Genomic DNA, 24,940 nt, shown 5'->3' on the forward strand with positions numbered 1-24,940 from the left:
CCTCCTGACTTTGATGACTAGCCTTGGTTTAGTGATGATCAAGCTCTTTCTCCCATGTTAAATTCCTGCTGCATGCTCTTTAAATGGATAGGAGATAATAATTTAGATGTGCTTGACTGTAACTAGATCGACCATAGCTGTCGACAGTCAAACCCATTCCAAAATGAGCCTTACTCTGGTGCCAGCCATGGTTTATGGTTACCCAAAGTGCAAACAATTACTAGTTCAAAATGGTGACAGATTAGTCTCAAAAAGACAGTGATGATCTGAACTCTGCCCAGAGCTTTGAATTTAATCCAAACTTCTCAGCTCAGGACTTCAGTCGGTCAGGTCAGCACAGAGCTGAAACAGCTCCATTGATTCACAGCCACTGTAGATCCAGCCCTTTGGAACAGCCAATATTCCAAGTATTTTTGTGATTTGGCTTTTTTCAGAGCCCAAACTGCCAAAGTTATTGGCTTGTTTCATAGAATCATGGAATATCCCGAGTGGGAAGGGACACACAAGGATCATCAAATCCAACCCCTGGCCCTGCACAGACATCCCAACAATCCCATCCCTTCCCAAGAGTGTTGTCCAAACACTCCTGGAGCTCTGGCAGCCTTGGGGTGCCATTGCCCCACCACCCTCTGGGGGAAGAACCTTTTCCTGATATCCAGCCTAAACCTCCCCTGACACAGCTTCATGCCATGTGTAACTCTCTGAAGTTTATCTGACCTGGTTCTCTAGAACTGGAACAAAAGATGAACTCGTTTATGGTGCTTGTTTGGATGTCACTTTTAGCTGCCACAGGATTGGACTGAGTAAAGGTGCTCGTGATTTTGCTTCAGCATCAGATTTCTTTCCATTGACATCCTCACCCTGCTCCTTGCAGGGTTAACAGTGGGGACACCTGCATGACTCAAGCCTCAGGTTCTTTCCTGCCCCCACTGCACCTTATTATTCAGGAGTGACCCAGGGCATCAAAATTAAAAGTATAATGCAAAATCCTTGGGCTGCTTTAGGGGCAGAGCTGAGGGACTTACCTGCGAGCCTGTAGGATCTGCAGAGCCGAAGGATCAGGGAATAAAGGGGCAGAGAGTCAATCAGGTCAACGAGCAAGTGTATGAGGCCTTGCACAATCACCACCAGCAATCGGAGCTACAAAGACAGTGTAACAGAAAATAGCAAACAGGAGATGAAACACTTGGAAATTCATGAGCTGAGCTGGGATCTGACATTGCTGTGGGCTAAGCCAAAGTCTTGTGTGCTGAGCTAAAGCCTCCCAAAGTGGGTTTGATGTCCAGAAGTGCTGAGCATCCAAACCCTGTGTGAGGATCCTTGGCAATCTGAGCTTTCAGGTGTAACTGGAATGAAGCTCCTATGGCTGCAGTCCTGCAAGGACGTGGGACCTATTCCACTTTCGACAGCCACAGTTGAAAAGGAAGCCCAAATTCTCCCATTTCTAGTCAACTCCAGCACTGTGTACCACTGAATGTCAACTTTTCCCTCTCCAAAAGAGAGCTGAAGTAGCTTATTTCTGCCCCACACAGAGGCTAAGCAAGAGCAGAGCAGTCAGGAATGAGCTCCCTGCTCCATGTCTTCTATCCCTGATTAAAGCACCTCCTTTTGTCACACTGCAGTTATTTTTTGCTGCCAAGCTCATCTGAAAAGAGAAGGCTCAAAAAAGATGCTGAAAGCATGTGATTGTCACTGTCTGTGGAAAATTTGGCTCTGGGGAGAGACTGGTCATGTTGGGGGAAGAAAAGAAAAAGCAGTCGCAGCGTCTGAGCAAAGCCTGGCTGAGAGCATTTAACACAGCAAGTTATTCCCTGAAAAAAGGTTCTGGATCAAACCACAGGGGCTGTCACCTCAGACATGGGATGGAAAGATAGAAAAACAGCTTCTGAGAGATAGAGGGAAACAGTTTGTCCTGCTGGCCTGGATTTGCTGGGAATTCCCTTTGGAGAAACACAAACATACATCCTGAATTCCACTTGAGCTGTGTGAGAATCCTTCCTAGGACACCCAAAATTTATATTTTCTTTATGGATGACAATAAATGTCTAGGAAACCAATTTTTACTCTCTCAGAAGAGAGTATATGACTTGTTTCAAGGGTTAAATCTTACCAGGGTAAACACCAAATAATACAGTGCAGTTGTAGGCAGGAGGAACAGCAGGATGGTGAACAGCAAAGTGCCAATAAATAACTAGGGAAAAAGGAAACACAGTCATGAGCAGAGCAATGGCAAAATAAAACACATTACAAATGAAAACCAGGAGGCTGTGAGGCAGCAGAAGTTTGCAGGACCCCTTAATGTGTTTTTTTACTGCCTATGTGAATAATGATGCTACCTGGGATATTTTCAGTATTCCTCCTCTCATTGGGCCTTCTTAGAAGGCTCCCTATTTTAGGAGTATGTTTGAGAAGATAAATAAAAGCTGGATCCTGACAGCACTTTTCCTTTATAGACAACACTCAAGATTTCCTATTTCAGCCCAGCTTCCTTAGGAAACAAGACTTACATGATCTTGCCATTTGTTCCCACCATATCCACAAAAGTTTTAGAACCATTGATCAGTTTTCAGCAGAAAACTGTGGAAAGGAACAAAGAAGAGGAAATTTGGATGGAAATTTTGTAGAGAATTGAGCAGTACTTTTGTTCCTCCTTGTTTTAGCAGAACGGGCACCTGGTTAAAAGCTGTCAGAATTTGGCTGATAAACATTCCCTGAGGCACCAGCCACAGGAATTCTGCCTCTTGCTCAGTGGGAAACTGGGAGAAAGGAAGAAGCTGGAGTTACTGGGGTGGGGGAAGCAATATTCAGTGGATGAAGGAGAAAAAAATCCATGGAAAGCAGGTGTCACTGGCTCCACTGCCCACACAAAAAGTTATTTTTATTCTGGGTCAGCCCAGTTGGTGTAAGTCTAACTAATTCCAACTGGGAGAAATGCACATTTATGATAAATAGGGACCTGATTCTTTAAGTTTCAGTCACCACTTCCAGAACAGAGAAGCCCTAGGAGCACAGGGCACTGCCACTTTTGCAAAAAGAGATCATGGCTGTGGGATATGAAAAAAAAGAACCCACCAGCCACATCACAGAGGTGGATCAGCACCCCAGCTTTAGGCTCACAACCAAGAATAGATCACAATCCAACCCAGTCTCCTCACAGCAGTTGTTTCTCCCCTCCTCTGTCACTCCACTGCAGTTACTTAAACCTCCAAAAGTCTTTTAAGGTCTGCTTTAAACGTCTCTTCCTCCCCAGCCAACGACACAATTCCCACTGGTCTCCAGAGCAGCAGGATGAAGCCTGAAGTGCCAACCCAATTCTCCTCAAAGTACACAGGGACCGAGCCCTGATGCAAAGCTGGCACGGAGGCTTTTACTCTCCAAAGAAACAAAACCAGCCCAGCAGTGGGGCAAGAAGCTCACGGTTATCTGTTGTAAAGGCAGGAAGCACCGACCCTGGCAGCCCCCAGATATTATTGTATGATTTCAGTGATGTTGCAGCTGCCAGAGAAGGAGCAGTTCAGGCTCTGCTGGATGTTTGTGTGGCATTTCAGAATTAAAAAGAGCTTCCAGCGCTCGACCAAAAGCTACCTCTGCCTGAGTGAGAGCGAGTGGGCCCCGCTCCAGCACGACGTGAATGAAACCGGGCCTTTTAATAGAAACGCTGCCACGGCTGTTACTGTGGCAACACTGCCGGGCACCGCATCGGGAACGGCCTCCAGCCCTCCCCCGTTCCCGCTCCAGGCTCCCGGACTGCCGGGAGCTGCAGCACCCACCGCGGGCCCGGGCAGGGGCTCAGAGGGATTCAGCCCTCTGAGAATGAAGGGAAGGTTTGGGAAGGTTGGGGAAGGGGAAGGGAAGGGCAGCTGCAGGGCAGCAGAAGAGCCATGGACGCAGTGTTGGGGCATGTCCTTGTTCCAAGCACCACAAAGCCTCCCCTGGCTTCTGTCTCAGTGTTGGATGAAGCAGGACAGGGTCACACGGCCCGTGGGCAGGGTCCTGCAGTGAGCCCAGGGCTGCAGCACTACCTGGTCCAGGTCATAGGAGCAGGAGTCCACCCGCTGCCGGAGCACGTTCCACTTCTTGCCCCGGAACAGGCGCCACAGGGATGACAGTCCATAGATCTTGAGGCAGTAGAGCCTGAGCAGAGAGAACACTGTGGGCATCAGAGCTGGGAGCTCCTGAGCCCCAGCCCCAAATAGCCTCACAGCCCTGTGCCCACCCACCTGCCCACATGGGGTGGCAAAAGGGATCAGCTGAGAATGGCACAGACAAAGGGCTCAGTCAGTGTACTTGGGCTGGCCCTGGCACAGGGCTACTGCAGCCAGCTCTGGGCCACTGGAGGGCAAAGGCCAGGCCACGTCCTGGGGCTGCAGCAATTGCCAGCACCATGGCACCACCATCCTGGCAGCAAATGGTGGTGAGGCCCTGAGGTTGCCCAGAGAAGCTGTGGCTGCCCCACCCCTGGGAGTGTCCAAGGCCAGGTTGGACGGGGTTTGGAGCAACCTGGGCTGGTGGAAGGTGTCCCTGCCCATGGCAGGGGGGTAGAAATGGATGGTCTTTAAGGTCCCTCCCAACCCAAACCAGGCCATGAGTCTATGAAAAGAAGCAGCAAGCTCATTCCCCCAGGCTCATCTGTGTGTCCCCAGTTCAGATCTGTCCCTTCCCCTCATTTCTTCACACCCTCCCATGGCAGGGCTGGCCAAGGTCTGACCCCCTTCCTTGAGTCAATGCAATGCAATTTTGCCTCTGCAGCACAGAGACAAGAGAGAGGACTGGATCCCCTGTGCCTCCTCTAGTAACCCACAGCTCCAAACATCCTGAAGAGGGGGAAGAGATCAAGGAAATGGCTGGTGGCCCCTACTGCATCCCTTCCTCAGGATTCATGAACTTGGTGCTATGACACTTGGAGCTACTTCCCTCCCAGAAAAATGGCAATGAGGAGGGAAACTTGGCATGGCAAGGGATGTGAAACAGACATCCCTCTATGGAATAACATCAAGGAATAAAGGGCTTCTGGGATGGAGAAGAGGCACAGAGAGCCCTGGGCAGAAGTGCCAACATACAGGGATGTAAAGAAAGGGGACACAGCCAACCTGTGGGGCAAAACTGAGCCTGAGGAAGCCTGAGCCACAAAAGCCAGACTGGTAAACCAGAGTAGCTAAGGCATGGAGGCTGCTCAGATTTCACATCAGCTTTGTGAAAGCAGAGGTAAGGAGTCTCATCCGAGAGAGGAATCTCTAGGATTGAGGAACACCAGCTGCTTCCAGGAACTGGCAGGGTGCCCCCAGACCACAGGCACAGCTCCCTGCACTGATGCCCGGGCAGGAGGGTGCCCAGGAAGGCTCCTCCAGGTTCTGGGACACACCTGTCCGTGGCTCTGACTGAGGCCACGCACTCTCTGCACACCCTGACGTTGACACCAAGCGGGTGTTGCTGTGGTGGCACCTGCCCCACCTGCCCTGGCTGCCTGCACACACTTGCCTGCTCTCCTTTCACTCTCTGGTTTGCTTCACAAGGGGATCTTGGGCTTCATCGGCACCTGAACCAGCAAATTCTTCCAGCAGCTGTGGGAACTCAAGGTGCTGTGGTGGCTGTGGGTGACTGCTGTCCCTTCCTGGCTCTCCATGGGGGCACCTGGCTCAGCAAGGCAGCTCAGTGCCAGTGCCAAGGTAACACAGAGCTCTCTGTACTCCTGACAAACACGAGGTGGGTTGGCTGGCTCCCTGCAGCTCGAGGGAAGAGCAATCAGCTGAGAAAATGCTTTTCCTACTTCCACTCTCTACACAATTAGGAGAAGCAAGGCCACTCCTCACAGACCAGCAGAGAGATTCCAGTAGTTAGAGGTGTTGGGAAGAGACTCCCCATCACTGACATGATTTTGAGTGTAAGCCCTGTGCTCACAACAGACCTGACTCATAAATCATGTCTCAATATTTCCAACCATTCCCTAAACTACTCATCTAAAGACTTGCTATTTCTTCTGTTGTTTGCAGTGTAAAGCATGGGGAGGGACAATGACCATTCTGTACCTTATAAGCCTAAAGGTCCTTTATTTATTGTATCCCACCTCCCTGTCAGGCTCAGCTGTTGTCCCATGGCCTGAGTGACTCCTTGGTGCAGCACATGCTAAGGAGGCAGGAACAGAGCACAGTGATGGGCACTCCTTGCACAGGAACCTCAACATGCCCTAGATGTGCCCCAAAGCCCCCTGCACTCCCCCAGCTCTCAGGCCACAGGGCTCTCCAGGAGGGACAGACAATGACACCAGGATGGTGTCACAGCCATGCTGTAACCCCAAACCTGGCAACTGTGCTCCACAAGAACCTCTGCAGCAGTGAAGAGACAGGGACTCAGGGGCTTCTCCAGAGTTATGAGAGTTCCCCTCTCCTCCTCCTCTCCTCCAGTTCCCCTCCAAATCACTGGGCAGGGTGCAACTGAGGAGAGCACTATACGGCTGAATCAAAGGGATGGGGAGAACAGCTTTCCTGTCCTCTGCCTGTCATGTAGTTCTATTTTTCCAGGTCACTACCACGATAAATAAATATTTAAACACAGGAGAAGTGAAAGACAGGTTGCTTGTACTACTGTGGCCACCATTTCTACCAGCATAAAAGAATTAATAAATTAATTGCTGGTTAAACTGTGAATTGAAAAGCACTCCATCAGGACTGAATGCTCCACCAGCTGAAGGTAGGCCTGAGGGCTCTGTGGCCCTTGTCCCCAGCCAGAGCGAGGAGGGAAGGACTCACCGGGCCCCGTAGACGTAGAAGCAGTAGATGTGGAAGGTGAGGAGCGCGATGATGTCGGAGAGGATGCACAGAGCCACGGTGAGGCCCAGACAGGCTGACAGCCCCACATACCACAGGATCATCTCGATGAAGGGCGACATCAGGTGGATGTAGCCTGGTGGACACGTCAGAGGGTCAGTGTCACATCCCCCTGGCACTCTCAAAAGTCTGATTCCCCCTACTCTAGAACGCTGCTCCGGAAACCAGAGCCGTGAAAACATGGAAGTGAAGCTGGAAAGCTCCTTTAGATGTCACCTCCTTTTTAGGAGGGCCAACTAAAACTCTCTTTCAGCCCAGGTTTCTGTCGAGGTGTGGCAGCTCTGTGAGGAAGGGGAGGATACACTTACCTTGAACAGAGCAGCCACTTGCTCCACATGTGATTCATAGAATCAGCATGGCATGGTTTGGGTCAGAAGGGACCTTAAAGCCCATCTTGTTCCATCCCCTGCCATGGGCAGGGACACCTTCCACTAGACCAGGTTGCTCCAAGCCCCATCCAACCTGGTCTTGAACACTTCCAGGGATGGAACATTTGATTTTCTACACCTGTGTCTGGGTTCTCAAGTACATTTTTAACTGCACACATCATCATTTACTGCAACCATTTCTATTTTCCTGCCCTTCCCACAAAAGCCACCCCATATGGCTTTTATAAAACAAAACAGTGTGGAGAAACAGTCTCATCACTAAAGTGGGGCAAAGTCACACAAACAAGACCATACTTGATTGGTGAGCAAAGTAAAGCAGTATAATAACTATGGGGTTCATGTCCATCATGACTGTACTCCTCCACCAAGGACAGAAGGGGGGTGTTATTTCAAGGGGGAACCTGAAATGAAATTGCACTAAGCTCAAGTTGGGAATAGAACAGGGCTGGTGTTTGCATCCCTGCACATTCCTCATCCCTACCCCATCAGCTGCCTTCCATATGGCAAAGGCCATGTAAATGCTATGTCAGACCTTGTAGAGGTGCCTTCCCTTGGACACCCACCACCAGTGACACCAAGAAAGCTCCATGGTGATCTGCACTTCTTGCAGAGCATCAATACCAGCACTTTGCTTAATGTGCATGATTTCCTTGTGTGGGAATCCAACTTTGGCTTCAGTTCCCACAGCAGGAAGACTCAAAGACAAGTCTGTACTTGCAGAAGAGCATTTTGATTCATTACTCACCTCCAGGCAAACATTAAACACTCAGAGGAAAGAGATGAAAAGGGAGGCTGGGAAGTTAAACAACTGCACTTACTAATCCAGAGATGGATGTGGTAGAGGAAGAAGCGGCCCAGAACCTGATCCAGAGCTCGGTTCATTTTCAGTCCAGCTGGGGCTCCCATCAGCCACTGGAGCAGGTCCTGGAGCTCCTCAGCTACATGCTGCAAACACAGGGAAGTAGGGACTGGAGATAAAACAGTGCTACCACACCAAACAGGAACTGTGCACTGTTGGTGCTGCCCCCTCAAAGGATTCTTACCACAACCTTCAAACCCATGGAAAAAAATCCAAACAACTACTTTACAGCCGACCAGTCAAATCAGACCTGCACCTTCACTGACTCCTTACTGACTCAAACACAACAGCTGAGAGGAACCTGAACTGCTTCCATGGTCTCAGTGCTGGGAACATGAAACTGTGTCACCTCTGGTAGACTTGCACAGTGTCAAATGAGAGTTCTGGAAATAGATGGCAAATGCTGGTGCACAAATGGACTTCTGGAGACAGTCAACTAAAAAGTCAGAGCTGAGCTTGGGGAAGGCTGCCAGGATTGTAAAAGGGGGGAAGATGGCAGTGCAGTGAATTTTTACAAACAACCTTTATGTGTTTAGTGCAGGGTAGAAAACATGATTATATAAATGTATTTCATACACAAAATTTCTTGATACTCTGTGGTGTACTAGGCAAAATTAGCCCTGCTTATAGCACTGCTCTTGCCTATCACTCTTGTGTCTCTCTGGAGGCTCCATGGAGAGGTACCTATGGCATTCCTGAAACAAAGCAACCTCTGAATCACTGATGAAAAACACTAATGGAGCTTGTCCCCAAATCACAGAATCAGAGACCATTATAGTTGGAAAAGACCTCTAAGATCAACAAGTCCAACCATTAACCTAATATGGCCAAGGCCACCACTAACCCACATCCCCAAGTGCCACATCCACATCTTTTAAGTCCCTCCAGGAATGAGGACTCCACCTCTGCCCTGGGCAGCTGTGCCAGGGCCTGACCACCCTTTCCGTGAAAAAGTTTTCCCAATATCCAATTTAAACCTCTCCTGGCACAACGTGAGGCCATTTCCTCTCACCCTGTCCCTTGTTCCCTGGGAGCAGAGCCCGACCCCTCCCGGCTCCCCCCTCCTGTCAGGGGGTTGCAGAGCCAGAAGGTCCCCCCTGAGCCTCCTTTTCTCCAGGCTGAGCCCCCCCAGCTCCCTCAGCTGCTCCTGCTGCTCCAGCCCCTTCCCAGCTCCGTTCCCTTCCCTGGACATGCTCCAGCCCCTCCATGGCTTTCTTGTTATGAGGGACCAACACTGTCCCAGGACTGGAGGTGTAGCTCCCAAGGGACTCTGGTGCTGAGCTCCAGAACATGTTCCCCCCTGCCCTGGGTGCTGCCACTTCAATGCAGCAGAACAAACCAAAACACAGCTCTGGGATTGTTATTCCTTACCTCAAACTTGTGCTCCAGACCCTTCACAGGGGGCTTTGACTCACAATTTCTGGTGATTTCATCCCGGGCTGATGTTATTTATTGATTTTCTCTCTCCACCCCACTACTCCACACTCCCCTTGCAGTGGCTCTGCTGCTTGGTGCTTCTCACCTGCCCTACTCTCCTGAGCTGAAACCAGAGATGAACTTCATTTACAGGCTGTGAACTGAGGTAGCTGAGAGTGGTAACCTTCAGCAAGGAGCTGGGGAACATACCTGGAAGAAGGGACCTCTGACATTGTCCCACATGAACAGATCGTGAGGAAAAGCCTTCTACCTCCAAAAATCCCATTGACAGTTAAGTCCACGCAAGTGAAGGGCACTGAAAACTGCCCACATGTAGAACCACCAAACCACACTCCCTCAAGTACTGCAGCCTACTTTCCCCATCATTCATATGAATAATTTCCCTACAAGGAAATTGTTTCCAAGGAACGATTCCATTTTCTTTATTAACCAACCAACCAAGATCCTGGCAAAATGAGTTTGTAAATATTTACTTTCAGTGCAGTGGCAAAATTAATGGCTCCATCTCTAACTTCTCCAAAAGGCTGTCTTTCTGTTCCCTCCATTTTTCCTCTGTCTCACTGCAAGTCAGGACTGATTGGATCCCATGGAGCTCACCTCTGTGGCTGGGAAGCGTTTGCTGCTTTATAAATAGACTGGGTTTAATATTTAAAGTGTTGGACTGGTAACTTAGAAAAAGCATTTGGGGATTTTAATGAAATATTTAAATGCTTGAAAGCAGTCCTTCAGCAAGGCTGGTTTTCAGCAGGCAGTATTTCTGGAGGCTGCCAGTCCCAGAGGTGCTGCTAAACCCTGACAGGGGCACGTAGCCCTGGGAAGGTGCCCTATCTTGCTGTTATTTACCTGGGCAAGCCTTCCCAAAGCATAGTCCCAAGGCATAACCTTGGAGATTGTTTTCCAAACAGATATTTTAGGATTGATCGATAGCCAGGAGAATCAGAAAAGGTGACTGGGAGGCCAATTCTCCTCCTGCAGTCATGAATACTGAATGTGGGCAGTATTAATAAATCACACACAGTGGGCTGAAGTGTTTCATAACAGGGTGCAGGGACACGACCAAACTGGAGAGAGACTGAAGCTAACAAGGGTTAGATGAGCTCACTGTGGAAATATTCCCTTTACTGTCATTCTCTTTCTCGTTTCCATATGCAGAGGGACTGATGGTGATGTGACATGGATAAGGGCACACAGGGCACCGGGAAACCCACTGATGCTTCAGGGAAGGGAACAGAGCTGGGGAAGGGGCTGGAGCAGCAGGAGCAGCTGAGGGAGCTGGAGGGGCTCAGCCTGGAGAAAAGGAGGCTCAGGGGGGACCTTCTCATTCTCACAACTCCCTGACAGGAACGGGGAGTTGGGGGGGGGTGGGCTCTGCTCCCAGGGAACAAGGGACAGGACAAGAGGAAACAGCCTCAAGCTATGCCAGGGGAGGTTTAGGTTGGATATTGGGAAAATTTCTTCATGGAAAGGGTGGTCAGGCCCTGACACAGCTGCCCAGAGCAGTGGTGGAGTCCTCATCCCTGGAAGTGTTCAAAAAGCATGTGGATGTGGCACTTGAGGACATGCTCTAGTGCTGAACACAGTGGTGGTGCTGGTTGATTGTGGGATTTGATGACCTTGAAGCCTTAATGGCTCTATCTGGTGCAGGTTGGAGCACACAGAGCCAAAGCTCTCGCTGCCAGACACCCCTGCCTGTGTCTGCTGCAGGTGTTTGGGGCTCTAAGACACACTATTTTACAAGTTACCATCTATAAATATTTTCCAGGAAGTGTTCTCTCTGCTTGCTTTGTTTATGCATCAGCGGAACAAGGCTGAGTAGGAATGTACATCCAATTATCTCCAAGCCCCAGTAAGGCTTTTGGAGGCACGATCCATGATAAATATTTAACTGTTTCAAAGAGATTACAGCTTTAGAAAAAGAGACATTGGTGAGGATCAAAGAGATGAAGGAGGTAAAAAAGAAACAGAAGGTAGTTTATAAGCGAGTGTAGTGCTTTGAGTCAGGTATTTCTGAAAAAAGGCTGTCGTGGAAAAGGGACAACCACTGGCAAGCCTGGTGGGATCAAGGGGAAGGAGGAAGGTAGGAGTTGTGTGGGCACCTACAGAGAGAAGATTATTCCCATTTTCCATTCTTGGATTTGAAAGCCTGCTCCAAAATCAGTCCTTGGTACTGCACACAGCTCCTTGCCAGTGGCTCCCTGGGTGTCTGTGAATCACATCTGCCTCACTGCCTGACAAAAGCAACTTGTTATTACAGCCAGCACAGCACAGCTCCTCAAGCTGTGAGAGTGGGATGCCTTGTGCAGCATCAACAATTGCCAGCTAAGTGCTGATTTGAGAACCATTTCATCAGGGGATGAGGAATGATGGCCAGGGAACAGGGACTGAGCCTCCTGGCAGCAGCTGACTGTGTGACCTGTGCTGAGAGTCAAAATACCCCACCTGGACCTCCCTCCTTCCAGAGAGATGTCTGCTAGGCAAAAAAATGAGCAGTTTATCCAGGCTCCACACAGCTGTAATTTTGTCAATATTAAAATCAATCAATCAAACCGATGAGGTTATATGTTATATAAGGTTAGTTTGTCAATAGGAAAATCAGTGAGGTTAAAATAAGGTTATGTATGATTTAAAATATATTAGAGTACATAATAATCATATTATAATAGAATCAGGGAATACCCTGAGCGGGAAGGGACCAACAAGGACCCTGCCTTGCATGGGACACCCCAACAATCCCACCCTGTCCCTGAGAGTGTTGTCCCAACACTCCTGGAGCTCTGTCAGCCTTGGTGCTGTGCCCACTGTCCTGGGGAGCCTGTTCAGTGCCCCACCACCCTCTGGGGCAAATGATATATCCAATATTCTATTTACTAACACACAGAAGTGTAAGGCCAATGCCATCAGCAGATCTGGGGCACAGCTCAAAAGCAGAAGAGAAGGAGCTTTAGGGAAGGAACAGGAGCTCTGTTACTGAACTTGGCAAAACACAAGCACTTGAGAAAGCCCCAGTGATGGGAATAATGCATTCCAGATGGACACTCAGCAGCACAGAGGAAACCTACTGCTGAATGGCTAAGGGGAGATTTTGCTGTCATACTGGAAGAGAAGCGGAGCTGGCTTGCACAGCACATGCTGAAGTCATCGGTATATTTTGGGATCACTCAGATCTGCATTTTTAAGGCCTGCAGAATATGCATATAAATCAATGCCCAGCAAAGGCAGTAAAAGGACTCCAAATGATTTTGTGTCCACAGCCTAATATGCCTGAAAGAAGAAAGTAAGGCTGGGAAGTAAGGAGAGTTGTGAGTGGCCCGAACTGATAAGCCTGGATAAACAGGGAAGAAAGGCACTGACTGGCTATCAGGGCCCCCCACACATGGAGGAGTCAGCACTTCCAGGAAGGAAAGCAAACAGCTCCTGGTGATAGCCAGGTAACCAAGTCCACACACGTAGGAGGCCTGTGGAGATAACTGACACTGATGCATGAGCTGAGTGACAGGTGAGCTAAATTACTGAGAGAGGAACAAACAAGCAACCTCAGAAGCCAGCCTGTCCAGGACAGGTGCTGGGGTTGGACATACCTGGAGCACAGAGAGTGTCCATCTGCCAAAGACACTGGGCAGATGGAATCCCTCCCGGAGCCTCCTGTGCCACCAGGAATGCAGCCAAAGCCACTTCCCTGCAGACTTGTTAAGAAATCAGATTTCTGAGAGCTGGGCACTTACAATAATCGCATAGAGACAGCTCTAGGGAACCTAAACTTCTCCAGTTGTAAGGAAAAGACTTAGAAATAAGGCTTAGAAAAATATTTGTAGGGTATAGCTCCTGCAGGAAATGTGGTCCTTTCTACCTGCCACTGCTGGTGAACAGTGGCTGCAGCAATCCTTAAAACATGCTATCCTTGAAAGTTTGACTATGGAAGATAAGAAGAACAGCAATAATCGTGATCCACAGCTATGCTGGACACTCCATACACACTTTGTGAAAGCACAGCATGTCATGATCAGAGATTGATGGGTTGCAACAATTAAAGGGTTAGACACAGACCAAGCAGATCATCATCAAGGGAAATGGAAGCCCTTCTCAGGAAACGCAGCATAAGTAGGAAAGATAAACTGCTGCTGGAATTCTCTAATCAGAATGAAGAAGCTGGAGAAAGAGCAGAGAGAAGATGTTCTCCAGCTGCTAGAAAGAAACCAATGGAAAGATCCACTCAGAAATGAAAGAAAAGTGGGCAGAGAAAGGATTAGGCTGTGCAGCTGCATGGCAGGGCTCAAAATTGGCTGCACTTGTATTCCCAAGACACAGAAGCTCTTAAGACAGAGCTGACCTCAGATTAGTGGTCTGGTCTCCAGCTTCTGAAGTACATTATATGTTCCTTATTGCCACTAAACAGATATATTGGAGCTCTGCACCTAAAATGAGCCACCAGAAGAGCAGGACAGTGTGAGTCAGACTTGCTCCTCATGAATTTCTGCTGATGCTGAGAGATCTTCGTGGGCAAGAGGAGCTATGTTTGACAGAATCACAAGACACAGCAAGTTTTCCTAGTTTAGCCTCTGTATCCCAAAGCTCTTAGGCAGGATTTCAGGTGTTTGTACCCTGACCAGCCAAAGCCTTTGGACTTCCCCATGAAACTCCTTTCACAAGCACAGCTGCACTGCTTATCAAGTCTGACTTTTCAGCAGTTTATCAGATTCAGCCCAAGTTACAGCTTTGTTTCCCCCCAAACAATCTGAGGACACTTTCTGTTGACTCAAGAACAAAATAAAAGTACTGTGACTCCATAACCACTCAACCTGCAGCTGCAGAGCTGTCCAAGCCATAATTGTCCCTTCAGGACCTGGAGCAGCCCTCCAGTAAACACCTAATTGCCATGCACAGCACATACAAAGCAGAACTGTGTTCTTTTTGAGCAGCCCCAACAGGCTTGATTGAAGATTTCACTGTTCTCGAGGAGACCTAATTTGCATGACTTCAGACAGGACTCTCTGAAACCCTTGTGTGGGAGGCACTGCCTCCTTCCAGCTACCCCAGGCATCGAGAGCTGCTCAGCACCCAGAGCAGGTGAAGAGGAACAGCCTTGGCCAGACTTACGTCAGCCACGGGGATGAGAGTGTCAGCAAGGTGACCAATTCGGTTCTTCCTGTAGAGCCAGGACATCAGCAGGATCCCCAGGGCCACATCAATCAGTAGAGAGACAAAGATGTTGGCTTTCCTGCATGCAGGAGAACGAGAAAGAGTGTTAGAGAAAAAGGAAGGACAGTGTTTAATGTTTCAAAGACAACTGTTGGCTTTGCTTACATTGCATCCTAATGTCCCAGGGACAACAGGACAACCCAGTGAAGAGGAACACTGTAGGGACCTTTTGACCTTCCCTGCTGTGCTGTTCCTTCTGTGTTCAGCCAGGAGAAGGAAGACTGAGGGGAGACCTCATGGCAGTCTGCACCTTCTTCATGAGGGGCAGTGGAGGGGCAGCTCCGATCTCTGCTCTGTGACCAGTGACAGCACCCAGGGAATGGCTGGAGCTGTGTCAGGGCAGGGTCAGGTTGGATCTCGGGAAAAGGTTCTTCCCCCAGAGGGTGGCTGGGCACTGAACAGCAGTGCCCAGGGCAGTGGGCACGGCCTTAAGGCTGACAGAGCTCAAGGACAATGCTCCCAGGGCCAGGGTGGGATTGTTGGGGTGTCTGTGCAGGTCCAGGAATTGGATGGATGATCCCTGTGGGGCCCTTCCAATTCAGGATAGTCTGTGATTCTGTGATTCTAAACATGGAGCCACTCAGAGTCTGCCACACCACAAAACCTTTTTTAGTAGGGAGCAAAGACTGGATTGAAGCTACAAAGAGGAATGTTAGACTGAAAGGTAGAGATGTACTCAGGGGGGATTTACCAATTACCAGCCCTGAGGGCACCAGCACTTGGAGCATCCACGCTGAGATCAGATGGTTTCCCAACTCAAGGCAATAAATAGTGTTTCTGGGTTCATACACAAACCCAGAAGGACTGCTGAGTTCCCCCTTCCCTGCTGGAGTTTCTGAATGAAATTTTATGACGTGAGTTATTCAGGAAATCAGATTAAACAATCGCAGTTACTTTTGGCCTTCAAATCTGCTAATCTATTTTAAGTGTTCCCTGGGAGTCTATTACTGCAGGATCAGAGAAGCACACAGAACAAGACTGGCTGTGGAAGGGCCGCAGGGCATTCAATATCTGTCTCAGATCTCTGCTCTGTTCCACTCACTGTGCTGCATGTTTGCCTTTTCTCTTACACTGACTTTGTTACTGCCGTCAGAGTTTTTGCAAGAAAAGGTTCCCCAAAAGAGTGGGTAAAAGAAAGGAACATTTCTTTCTGCTCTTATGGAAAGTATCACTGAACACTGATGGCAGTTTTTGGTTAACAGCAGCACACAGGAAAGCAATGAGTTTGTGGGAGTTGTGAGAGCAAAGCACTCACGCATGGGTGCAGGACAAGCTTTTGGGGGGCAATATCCCAGTTGCCTTTCCAAGGCTTGGGAAAAAAGAGTAGAGCAAGGGGTGCAGTGATGACCCCATAGTGCTGTGTGAGCATGGGATCCATGGTTTGGGCTCCCCAAGGGAGACAGGAATAGAGCAAAGACACACACGACTTTCCATGTACCCCATACCTCATCAGCTGAGTCTGGGTTTGAGCCTTCTTGTTGCTGCTGATGACCTGGAGGTGCTGCAGGCGATGTCCCAGCTGCTCACAAGTTGAGAGTTTGCTCCATAAGAAAGACAAAGGCCAAAACTTCAGCACCCTGCAGAAACACATGGGAATGTCCCCTTTTGCCTTTGCCATGCAGCAGGCAGGCCAGCATCCCAAATCCATGCAAAACACTCAGTGCACAGTTAAGGCTGTGCAAGCAGAGATGTTAAGGACTCTCTGAAAGGTTAACAGAATTAAGGAGCCTTGCCAGACCAAGGCATCTAAAGCAGACAAGCCAACCTCCCATTTCCACTCTGTCAAACCACGTGCCTTGCTCTTCCAAGGAAGCCACAAGGCAATCCTGATTCCAGCCTGTGCTTTGGGATACATCACTGGGCTTGCACAATGCCCCGAGCCTCCAGCAGAGAGGAGCCAAGGCAGTTTTGTGTGCAGGGCAACAACACAACATGGTGTAACTGCTGCACAAATCCCAGTATTACCAATCATAGAATCACTGAATGGTTTGGGTTGGAAGGGACCTCAAAGCTCATCTCAATCCCCTGCCATGGGCAGGGACACCTTCCACTAGCCCAGGTTGCTCCAAGCCCCGTCCAACCTGGCCTTGGACGCTTCCAGGGATCCAGGGGCAGCCACAGCTTCTCTGGGCAACCTGTGCCAGGGCCTCCCCACCCTCACAGCCAACAATTCCTTCCCAATATCCCATCTAACCCTGCCCTCGGGCAGTGGGAAGCCATTCCCCCTTGTCCTGTCCCTCCAGGCCCTTGTCCCAAGTCCCTCTCCAGCTCTCCTGGAGCCCCTTTAGGCACTGGAAGGGGCTCTCAGGTCTCCCTGGAGCCTTCTCTTCTCTGGGCTGAACAACTCCAACTGTCCCAGCCTTTTCTCACAGGAGAGGGGATCACCAGTTTCTGTTTTGTGTGAGCTTGGTATAACAAAGAGCAATGCTCTCTGTGGAGTTTCTGTCCCTTTCCCCTCCTCTTTTCTTTTTTCTTCCAATTGATCCTTTTTTCTTTTTTTCTTTATTACTTTCAAATTCCTTTCTCAGGGTCTTCATTTCTACCTTCTCTCCACAGCCTCACAGTGACCAGCATTATGCAGATAACACGACACTCGGCACTTAATTAGGTTTCAAAGTTAACATTCACATGAGGCTTGTAGGGGAGAAAACAGTCACACGGTTCTTTTCTTATGACTCAGAAGAAAAGTACTAAATGATGCTCAATTATTTTGGGGAGTTACTTTTATTGCCACACAACCTACAAAGCAAGGACTGATAGTGCCTTGTGTAGGTTAAAATGACAGCACTGGGTGCAGAAGCCAACAGCAACACAGAGCACCAGGTTTGCTTTGGGGGCTAAACTCTGATGTGGACATGATTTGAATCACTTCTCTCCTGTACACAGTTGTTGTTGCACTATTTTCACAGTGTTTCACTGTTTTCTGTTTAGGGTCCAGGGATCTACATTCACTTTTAGTCACTCCACCTACTCTCCTGGACTGCTTTGTCACGGTCCTGCAGTTTACGTCATTCCACACGCCAACATTATTCCTTGTATCCTGCTTTGCTTTTGAAATTGTAGAGCTGCTTGGATCATTACTGAGCATGACCTGGAGATGTGTGTCCCTGCAAAGTGTGCTTGCCTTCCATGGATCTCACCAGAGGACATCAGCCCACGCCCAGCAGCAGAGTGCCTGCAGGACAGTCTGGGATGGACAGACTATTTATGCATTTCACACAGATCACAAGGGTATGGCCCCTCCAAACCCCACTCAGCTCCCCATGGCTGCTATCCCCTCCTCCCCACATCCCCCTGAGCCCTTCCACCCACCCTTCGTGCAGGGTTTGTCAGCTTGAAAACCCAAGTGCTGAAGTGCCCCCTTCCCCCTCCCTCCCCATTCAGATTTCAGACACATTGGCTTTGAAACACACGCAGTGTTCTGTGAATCACTCTTAATTTGAGGTCTCCAAGTTACTCAGCTCTTCGCTACAGCCTCCCACCTTGGAGACAAATGAAAGCACTGCTCCTCAGCTGCCTTGTCAGAGGAGGGGTGGAGGAAAGAGCTCCGTGCAGGGGCGGGAGAGGGGGGGTCACTGATGCAAAGACCTGGGCTCACAGATTCACAGAGACACAAGAGCAGACGAGCTTTCTCTTCCAATTATGCCCCAGCCCAGCAGTTACAAATTCTGCTGTTGCAAAACTTGACTAGAGCAGAGAATTGCACTTGAAATGCAAAGGAGGGGGAAGGAGCAACACTCTACCTGTGGGATTATGTCCAGATGGCTGAAGGTGAGGAATTACCAGTCAAACCCCAGCTGCCAGACCCTCTCAGCTGAGGCAGAAAGCAGCAGATCCAGGGCCCTGTGCCACACACTCACAGTGACAGTCCCACATCCTCTCCCAGCACTGGGTGTCTCCCACATCCAGGGCTGCTCCTCAAGCAACAGACACACCAGATGGATGTGCTTGTCTGTGCTACAACTGACTCTCTTTTCTTTTCACCCAACACCACAAGGACAACCTCTACTCCACTCACACACCTTCTTTGCAAAGGAAATACACATCCTTATTGAAATAAAAACACAAACATACTGCAAAAAGCTCAACAGAGCAGCTGCAGGATGTGCTACAGGAACTCTCATCTCTAGGAGGGCTGAGGAAGAAAGCCAGAAATATTCCCTGCGTGGTCTCCTACCCCTTTGCACATTGCCAGAAATGCTCCCACTTGTTTACCACCCACTATATAGAATGATTTTCAGAACTTCAATGGAAAACCAACCAGATTGAAAAACCCAACAGAAATCCAGTGATGTTGTGTCATTGCATTATTTAAGCAGCAGGAGATCTTTGGGGTATTTCCAAATATAAGGAATTTTAGCAATAAATTAGCACAGCCTCCATGAGTAAGTCTTGATTTTCCAATTTAGTTTTTTCCCAGGAGTGAGAGGGGATTTTTCAGATAACAGATGAAAAGTAATCTTTCCAAATCTAGATCACATGCAAATATTAAGCTCCATTAACCAGAACTCCCAGAAACTGCAGGAACAGTGCCTCCCTTTGGATGAGGGATCAGACCTCATGGTGTTTATAAACAGACTTTTTTCCACAAGGAGCACACAGAACTTATTGTCCCAAGACAAAATCATCCTGATGTCCCCAAGAGTACAGAGACCTTCAGGGATAATGGGAATCCTGCCCCCAAGTCCCTCTGAAGCAGAATTGCAATGGCCACCCCTCAGCACACGGTGGTGCTGAAGAAATGGCTTAACTCAAGATAAGGGAGCACTGGGTGAGCTTGGACCGGTGTCAGCAACTCACTTCCTGAGATTTCCAGCTGCTGCCCTGCTTCTCCTGTGCAAATACACAACAGGGCATATCCAAAAGGTCTGCAGCCCCAGAGGACATTGCTGATCTCTTTCTTTAGCTTTTCAAAGCTGACATCACAAAAACCAGGGAAAGAATGAAGTCCTGTGACCTGAAGGAGCAAAAACCTGGTAAATCTTATTTTATGGGACATCCTGTCCCAGCACAGGGAGGAGGGGACTGGAAGGACACCTGCCCATGACACCTTGAACCCTCCCTGCCTTGAGGATGTTGGCACAAGGGAGGTTGTAGCACACACCACGTGCTGAGTGGAACCAAAATCCTTTAAATGACTTAGAAAGTTGAGCAGGAGGTTTGTTATAAAGCCAGGTACTAATCTCTGTTCTCTAAGACTGATGCTTTGTAAGATAAGTGAGTATAATGCTGATCCTACGGGTGAATCAAACAGAGAAGAGAACAAGCTGTATCTGTCTCCCAAGCCCAAGAACAAGTTCAGCCCAGGTTTGGGCACAGCCAGCCCCACATTCTGCCTGCTGGCAGGTACAGCTGGCTGCTGCTGTGCCTCAAAACATCCATCCTGGGCTTAGGAAAGCTGAAGTCAGAATTCCTGAGAAGCTGGGTAGCAGCTATCCAGGCCCAACCAGACTGAGCTCGAGTTCCTGAGTTAGACTGTGGCCTTCTGGGGACCTGTGAGCCTTGGGTTAACCTGACTCTAAGCCTGACTGATCAAGTCAGGACCTTTTAAGACAAAGAAAAGGATCATCCTGTTTGTTGGTGGTGGCACAGCCCATGGACAGCCAGAAAAAGGACCTTCTGGGCTGACTCCGAATCTTCTGCCCAACCACAAAGTTGTGACTTAGTCACCATTAACAGCCACTAACACAGAGTCAGCATCTACAGGGCAGCCCCAGGAACCAGTGTCCTTGATTATATCAGGTTTTGGCCTGATCCTAAATCTCTTCCAATAGAATAGTCCAAAACTGGACAGTTTCCCCTTTATGTACCAAAATAGGTAACCCTACTGTTCAGAAAGTCTTTGCATGGGAAGAGTTTCACTGTAATTCTTTCACAACAGTATCACACAATTGGAAACTGTTAAAAGCTTCCCTTCCTCCTGCCCTTAGGCTGCACTTGAGAAGATTTATCCATGAATACAGTAGTAGCTGTTATCCAAATTTCATCAATTAAAGTGTCCCCCTACAGCTTGGAACCAGAACTCCACTCTCCTCCCTCTCCACAGCCTCTCCAGGCAGGCTGACCAGGGCAGTGGTGGAATCATCATCCCTGGAAGTGTTCAAAAAGCATGTAGATGTGGCACAGGGGGACATGGGTTAGTGGTGGCCTTGGCAGTGCTGGGTTAATGGTTGGACTCCATGATCTTTCCAACCTAAATGATTCCATGGTTCTAAACTTCTCCCCTTCAAATCTGCTCAGAATTCCTCATTAGTGCAAGCACTTGCCACATACTACATGTGGATCATCCTAGTCAGTCTCCTGGTTGTGAGAACAGGATTTCACCAAGGATTCGTGCACAGCAGCAATCCCTGTGACCTGCTATAAGGCTCCAAGGCTGCAGCACCACAGTCTCTTGGAGGACAATGGATTTAGAAATACTATTTGCTGACGTTTGACAGCTGTGGAGGGATTCACAGCAAACAGGGAGGAGGGAGTCTCAGCTGTGAAGCCATTAAGGAGAGGCTCACAGCATTCTGTCAGCCATGGAATAGCTGAAAATCCACTGGCCCAGCTGTGATGAAAGTGAAGTGGGGCTGCTGCAAATGCCTCCCCAGAAACCCTCCCAGCTCCATGAAGAGTCCTATCTGAGGGAGCCTTTGGCCTTGTGATTTCAGTGGGGCTCCCCAAACTCCAACAGCAGCCTGCTTCCAACAGAACCTTTTGTATCAACCATATTTCTCACTGGGGCTGAGCAGAAATCCTGTAAATGCCTAAATTACACTTCCACACAAAACAAGCTGGCTGACATCACATCACTTACCTGCTCCTGCAGATCCCAGAGACCAGTGAGAGCAGGAATGTGAGGAGCATGCAGGCAGGCACAGAGGTCTGTTTGAGCAGCTCCACGATGATACTGGCCTCGACCCCCTCCGACTGCCAGTGGGTCAGCTTGATGGGCCCCTCGTCGTACCTGTCGGTCATGAACAGCACCCTGCTCCTGGCCACGGTGTCGAAGATGGTAGAGAGCTTGGAGGCATCCTCTGCCCTCCCATCACCTGTGTCCAGAGGGGGGTGCAGATGGGAGAGCATAACTTTGCGCTGGTCATAGTACACCAAGATGACTTCTTCCTCCTTAGGGCTGCTGGAGTGTTTCTGAAGGGTAGAGCAGCTCCAAAACTTGCTGTCTCCCTCTTTGCTTATCTGAATCCAAGGCTCATGGGAGAATATGGTCCCAAGGTCTTCCAAGAACTCACTCAGACCCTCCTCTTTCTCCTGTTTGCTGTTGCTCCAGGAGCCGAGCACAGAAAGGCTGACTTTGGTCAGGTGCTGAACTTGCCCGAGGTACTGCTTCACCTGCACAGGGATGAAGGGGAAGTGCACCACGGCCAGGACAACGGCAGAGCTCTGCTCCGACAGCCAGCGGCCGACCAGGATCCCGCTGTCTGCCGAGGAGCAGCACGATGGGAAGAACACCTTGAGTACCATGGCAGGGACCCTGGAGGGACGGGACACCTGCAACAAACACAAAAATAAAAGCTGAGAATGGCGAGTAAATGCAAGAAAATCTGAGCTGGCCAAAGTCACCAGGGAGGAGAACCAAGCAGGTTTGAAAACACTGCGCCCAACCACTTGTGTAAGGACAGTGACAGCCATCAGACACACACACGTTCAGGAGGTTCCTGATGATCTGCAGTCTTTGAAGTGAGGAAAGGTGAGCCTGGAGTCACCTTTTGTGAGTCCTGGAAAGGTCTTTCACTGATAAGCACAGCGCATCGGACCAGAAAAGATCAGGAATTCATTCAGCCTCGGATCTTAGATCCCCAACTGGATGTGCTGGAGCACTTCTAGAGTGCACCATGGTGTCTCTGGGGAGTATTTCCTGCTATCACCAACAATCAAATATTGATCCATGCCATAAAGCCAGATAATTTCAGACTCTCTTTTATCACCTCAGAACCCGGAGCTGTGCTCTGCAAAAACTCACTGAGCAACCTTAGTCAGATCACTCAGCTCCTCTTGCCTCACTCACCTCATCTGGAAACTGCAACAACAATTTTATCAAAAGGGACTACAGTGATTAATTGAAGTTAGTGCAGCAGTTTTCATTCATTAGACACAAGAGCCTAAAAATGGAGAAGCCTCTCCACTTTATCAGTGCTCTTTATCTCCAGTGTTTTTCTCCCCATCATTAAGAACACATCTCAGTGGCTTTGGGAGACTCTTCCCAAAAGGAGCTTTGAGGCAGTTGACAGTGTCTCTTTAAATAAGGTGGAGGTTTCTAACAGAGCTGTAATTGCAGTAAGGAGGGCGCTGGCGCAGAACAGTCGCACCCGGCGCCCGTTGTCCTTTGCCGTCCTTCAGTGCTTTGTTAGGGATGTGAAAACTCCGCAGGGCCCCGAGGCTGCCTCCTCTGCAGGGACCCAGTCAGTCGGAAAGGGAACACAGAGGGTATTTATAACACGGACAGAGGATGTGCAGGGAGGCCCTGATAGCTTTGTTTTCCTCCCGTTAAAGCAGGACAAGGGAGTCAGTAAATCTCAGCACCTGGGAATTTGCTACGGTGTTGAGGGATGGGGAGCAGCAAAGGAGAGTGATTAACCTCTGGGGTTAAAACTCAGAGAAGGGTAATTTGGGGAGCTGCAGCTGCCCCATCCCTGGAAGTGTCCAAGGCCGGTTGGACGAGGTTGGAGCAACCTGGGATAGTGGCAGGTGTCCCTGCCCACGGCAGGAGTGGAATGAGATGGGCTTTAAGGTCCCTTCCAAACTTACCACTCTGGGATTCTACGATTCCTCCAGTCCCCCAGCCCCAGTACAGCACTTGGAAATGTAGAAGTTCTCAGCTCCTTGAGCAACAAGGTGAGGTTCCCTTGGTGCACAGCACGGTCCTCCAATGGGAAAAGCACCACAGCTGCCTTTGCAAGGAGTAATGTTGTTCTTCCTTGGACTGAATTTTCCCTTTTACTGCAAAACAGCAAAGCACCCCCAAAACTTCCCTCAAGCAGACATAGGGGTGCTCCTGAGGGATTTTATTGGAGCGTGGTGCTGGAAGCACAGTGTTGGCAGGTGCTGAGGGCACACAGCACCGTCCCTTGCTGCCCCACAGACCCTCCAGCCCCTGGTGAGATCTGGAGGCCACAGAGGGAGAACCTTGGAGACCTGGAGTCTGTGAGGAAGCAGGATCTCAAAAGAATCATAGAATCACGGAATGGTTTGGGTTGGAAGGGAATTTAAAGCCCATCTTGTTCCACCCCCTGCCATGAGTGAGGACACCTTCCACCAGACCATGTTGCTCCAAGCCCCGTCCAACACTTCCAGGGATGGGGCAGCCACAGCTTCTCTGGGCAAGTGATAGAACCTCAACTATTATGTATTTTCCCAAAGGGTTTCAAGCCTCCAGCAGGAGGGAAGGGAAGCAGAGAGCTGTGTGAGGGAGGGGAGAAGTGGCAGCTGTGACGCCCCGAGGCTGTCGGGGTGCAGCACACCAGGCCTGGGCAGGACAGAGACCTGCAGCACAACCTAAAAATGGCATCTTTCACCAAAGCCTCGTGACTATCACACCCAAATGGACTGAAAAACAAGACTTCCAAGCTTATTTTTCACTTCTCTGGAAATATAGGGAATAGCTTCTACGGAAAGAGGTATTTTTGGTGTTATTTTTCTGGAGGACCATGGAGACGTCGAAGGACACATGTCCTATCCAGAAGTGGTGAAACAGACACAATTAATTAGATTAGTCCTTAAAATAGTTTGAAATCAAATCTGTCCCCTATATTTCGCCTTCCTTCCCTTCAGTATCCCTGGTTTGTCCAGGAATACTGGCCAAAGTAGTGCTCCTTTCACCACCTCTCATGCCTTCTTGCTTAACTCAGGCTGTTAAGGAAACATTGTCAGGTGAGATGATGTTTTGCTTTAGATTTGCAAAAGGATTCTAATTCTTTTCCCCTAAGACCCACAGACATACTCCCAGGAAAAAGGAAATGAATTATGTAAATACAGGGGGTCTGAAAGGCAAAACAACAGATTGAATGTGTCAGGAATGTACATACACACATATGCTCAGACACTACTTAAAGTAATATAAATTTAGCTAGTGATAACATTCTAGTTATATCACAGTACCAAAACCTTGTAAGTGAAGTTGCCCATAGCTGAATACTCTAAAAACTGAAATTGAGTTCCATTTTTGAAAGAAAAAATAGAAAAATTAAAAGAATAAGTACTTGAAGGGAGTTTTCAGTACTTATATCAGTAAT

At 49.1% G+C, this 24,940-nt stretch overlaps 1 protein-coding gene across 7 annotated transcripts in view; it reads right to left on the minus strand.

The window, feature by feature from the left end:
• The window catches only part of PIGQ (phosphatidylinositol glycan anchor biosynthesis class Q), a 39,951-nt gene that overhangs the window by 13,365 nt on the left and 1,646 nt on the right, over nucleotides 1-24,940 (minus strand). For 3 of the 7 annotated variants that reach the window (XM_064672493.1, XM_064672488.1, XM_064672486.1), the window contains exons 2-9: nucleotides 21,508-22,199; nucleotides 16,151-16,282; nucleotides 14,604-14,724; nucleotides 8,032-8,158; nucleotides 6,747-6,900; nucleotides 4,023-4,134; nucleotides 2,111-2,191; nucleotides 1,026-1,140 (exon numbers count right to left, since the gene is read on the minus strand). In XM_064672493.1, the coding sequence (XP_064528563.1) occupies nucleotides 1,026-1,140; nucleotides 2,111-2,191; nucleotides 4,023-4,134; nucleotides 6,747-6,900; nucleotides 8,032-8,158; nucleotides 14,604-14,724; nucleotides 16,151-16,282; nucleotides 21,508-22,172 (1,507 nt within the window). In that variant the 5' untranslated portion in view covers nucleotides 22,173-22,199. Of the gene's footprint in view, nucleotides 1-1,025; nucleotides 1,141-2,110; nucleotides 2,192-4,022; nucleotides 4,135-5,478; nucleotides 5,721-6,746; nucleotides 6,901-8,031; nucleotides 8,159-14,603; nucleotides 14,725-16,150; nucleotides 16,283-21,507; nucleotides 22,200-24,940 lie in introns of those variants that run through there. The other 4 variants (XM_064672490.1, XM_064672491.1, XM_064672489.1 and 1 more) reach the window with 3 other exon arrangements.

This window comes from Pseudopipra pipra, chromosome 16 (genome assembly GCF_036250125.1).
Source record: "Pseudopipra pipra isolate bDixPip1 chromosome 16, bDixPip1.hap1, whole genome shotgun sequence".
Taxonomy (NCBI): Eukaryota; Metazoa; Chordata; class Aves; order Passeriformes; family Pipridae; genus Pseudopipra; species Pseudopipra pipra.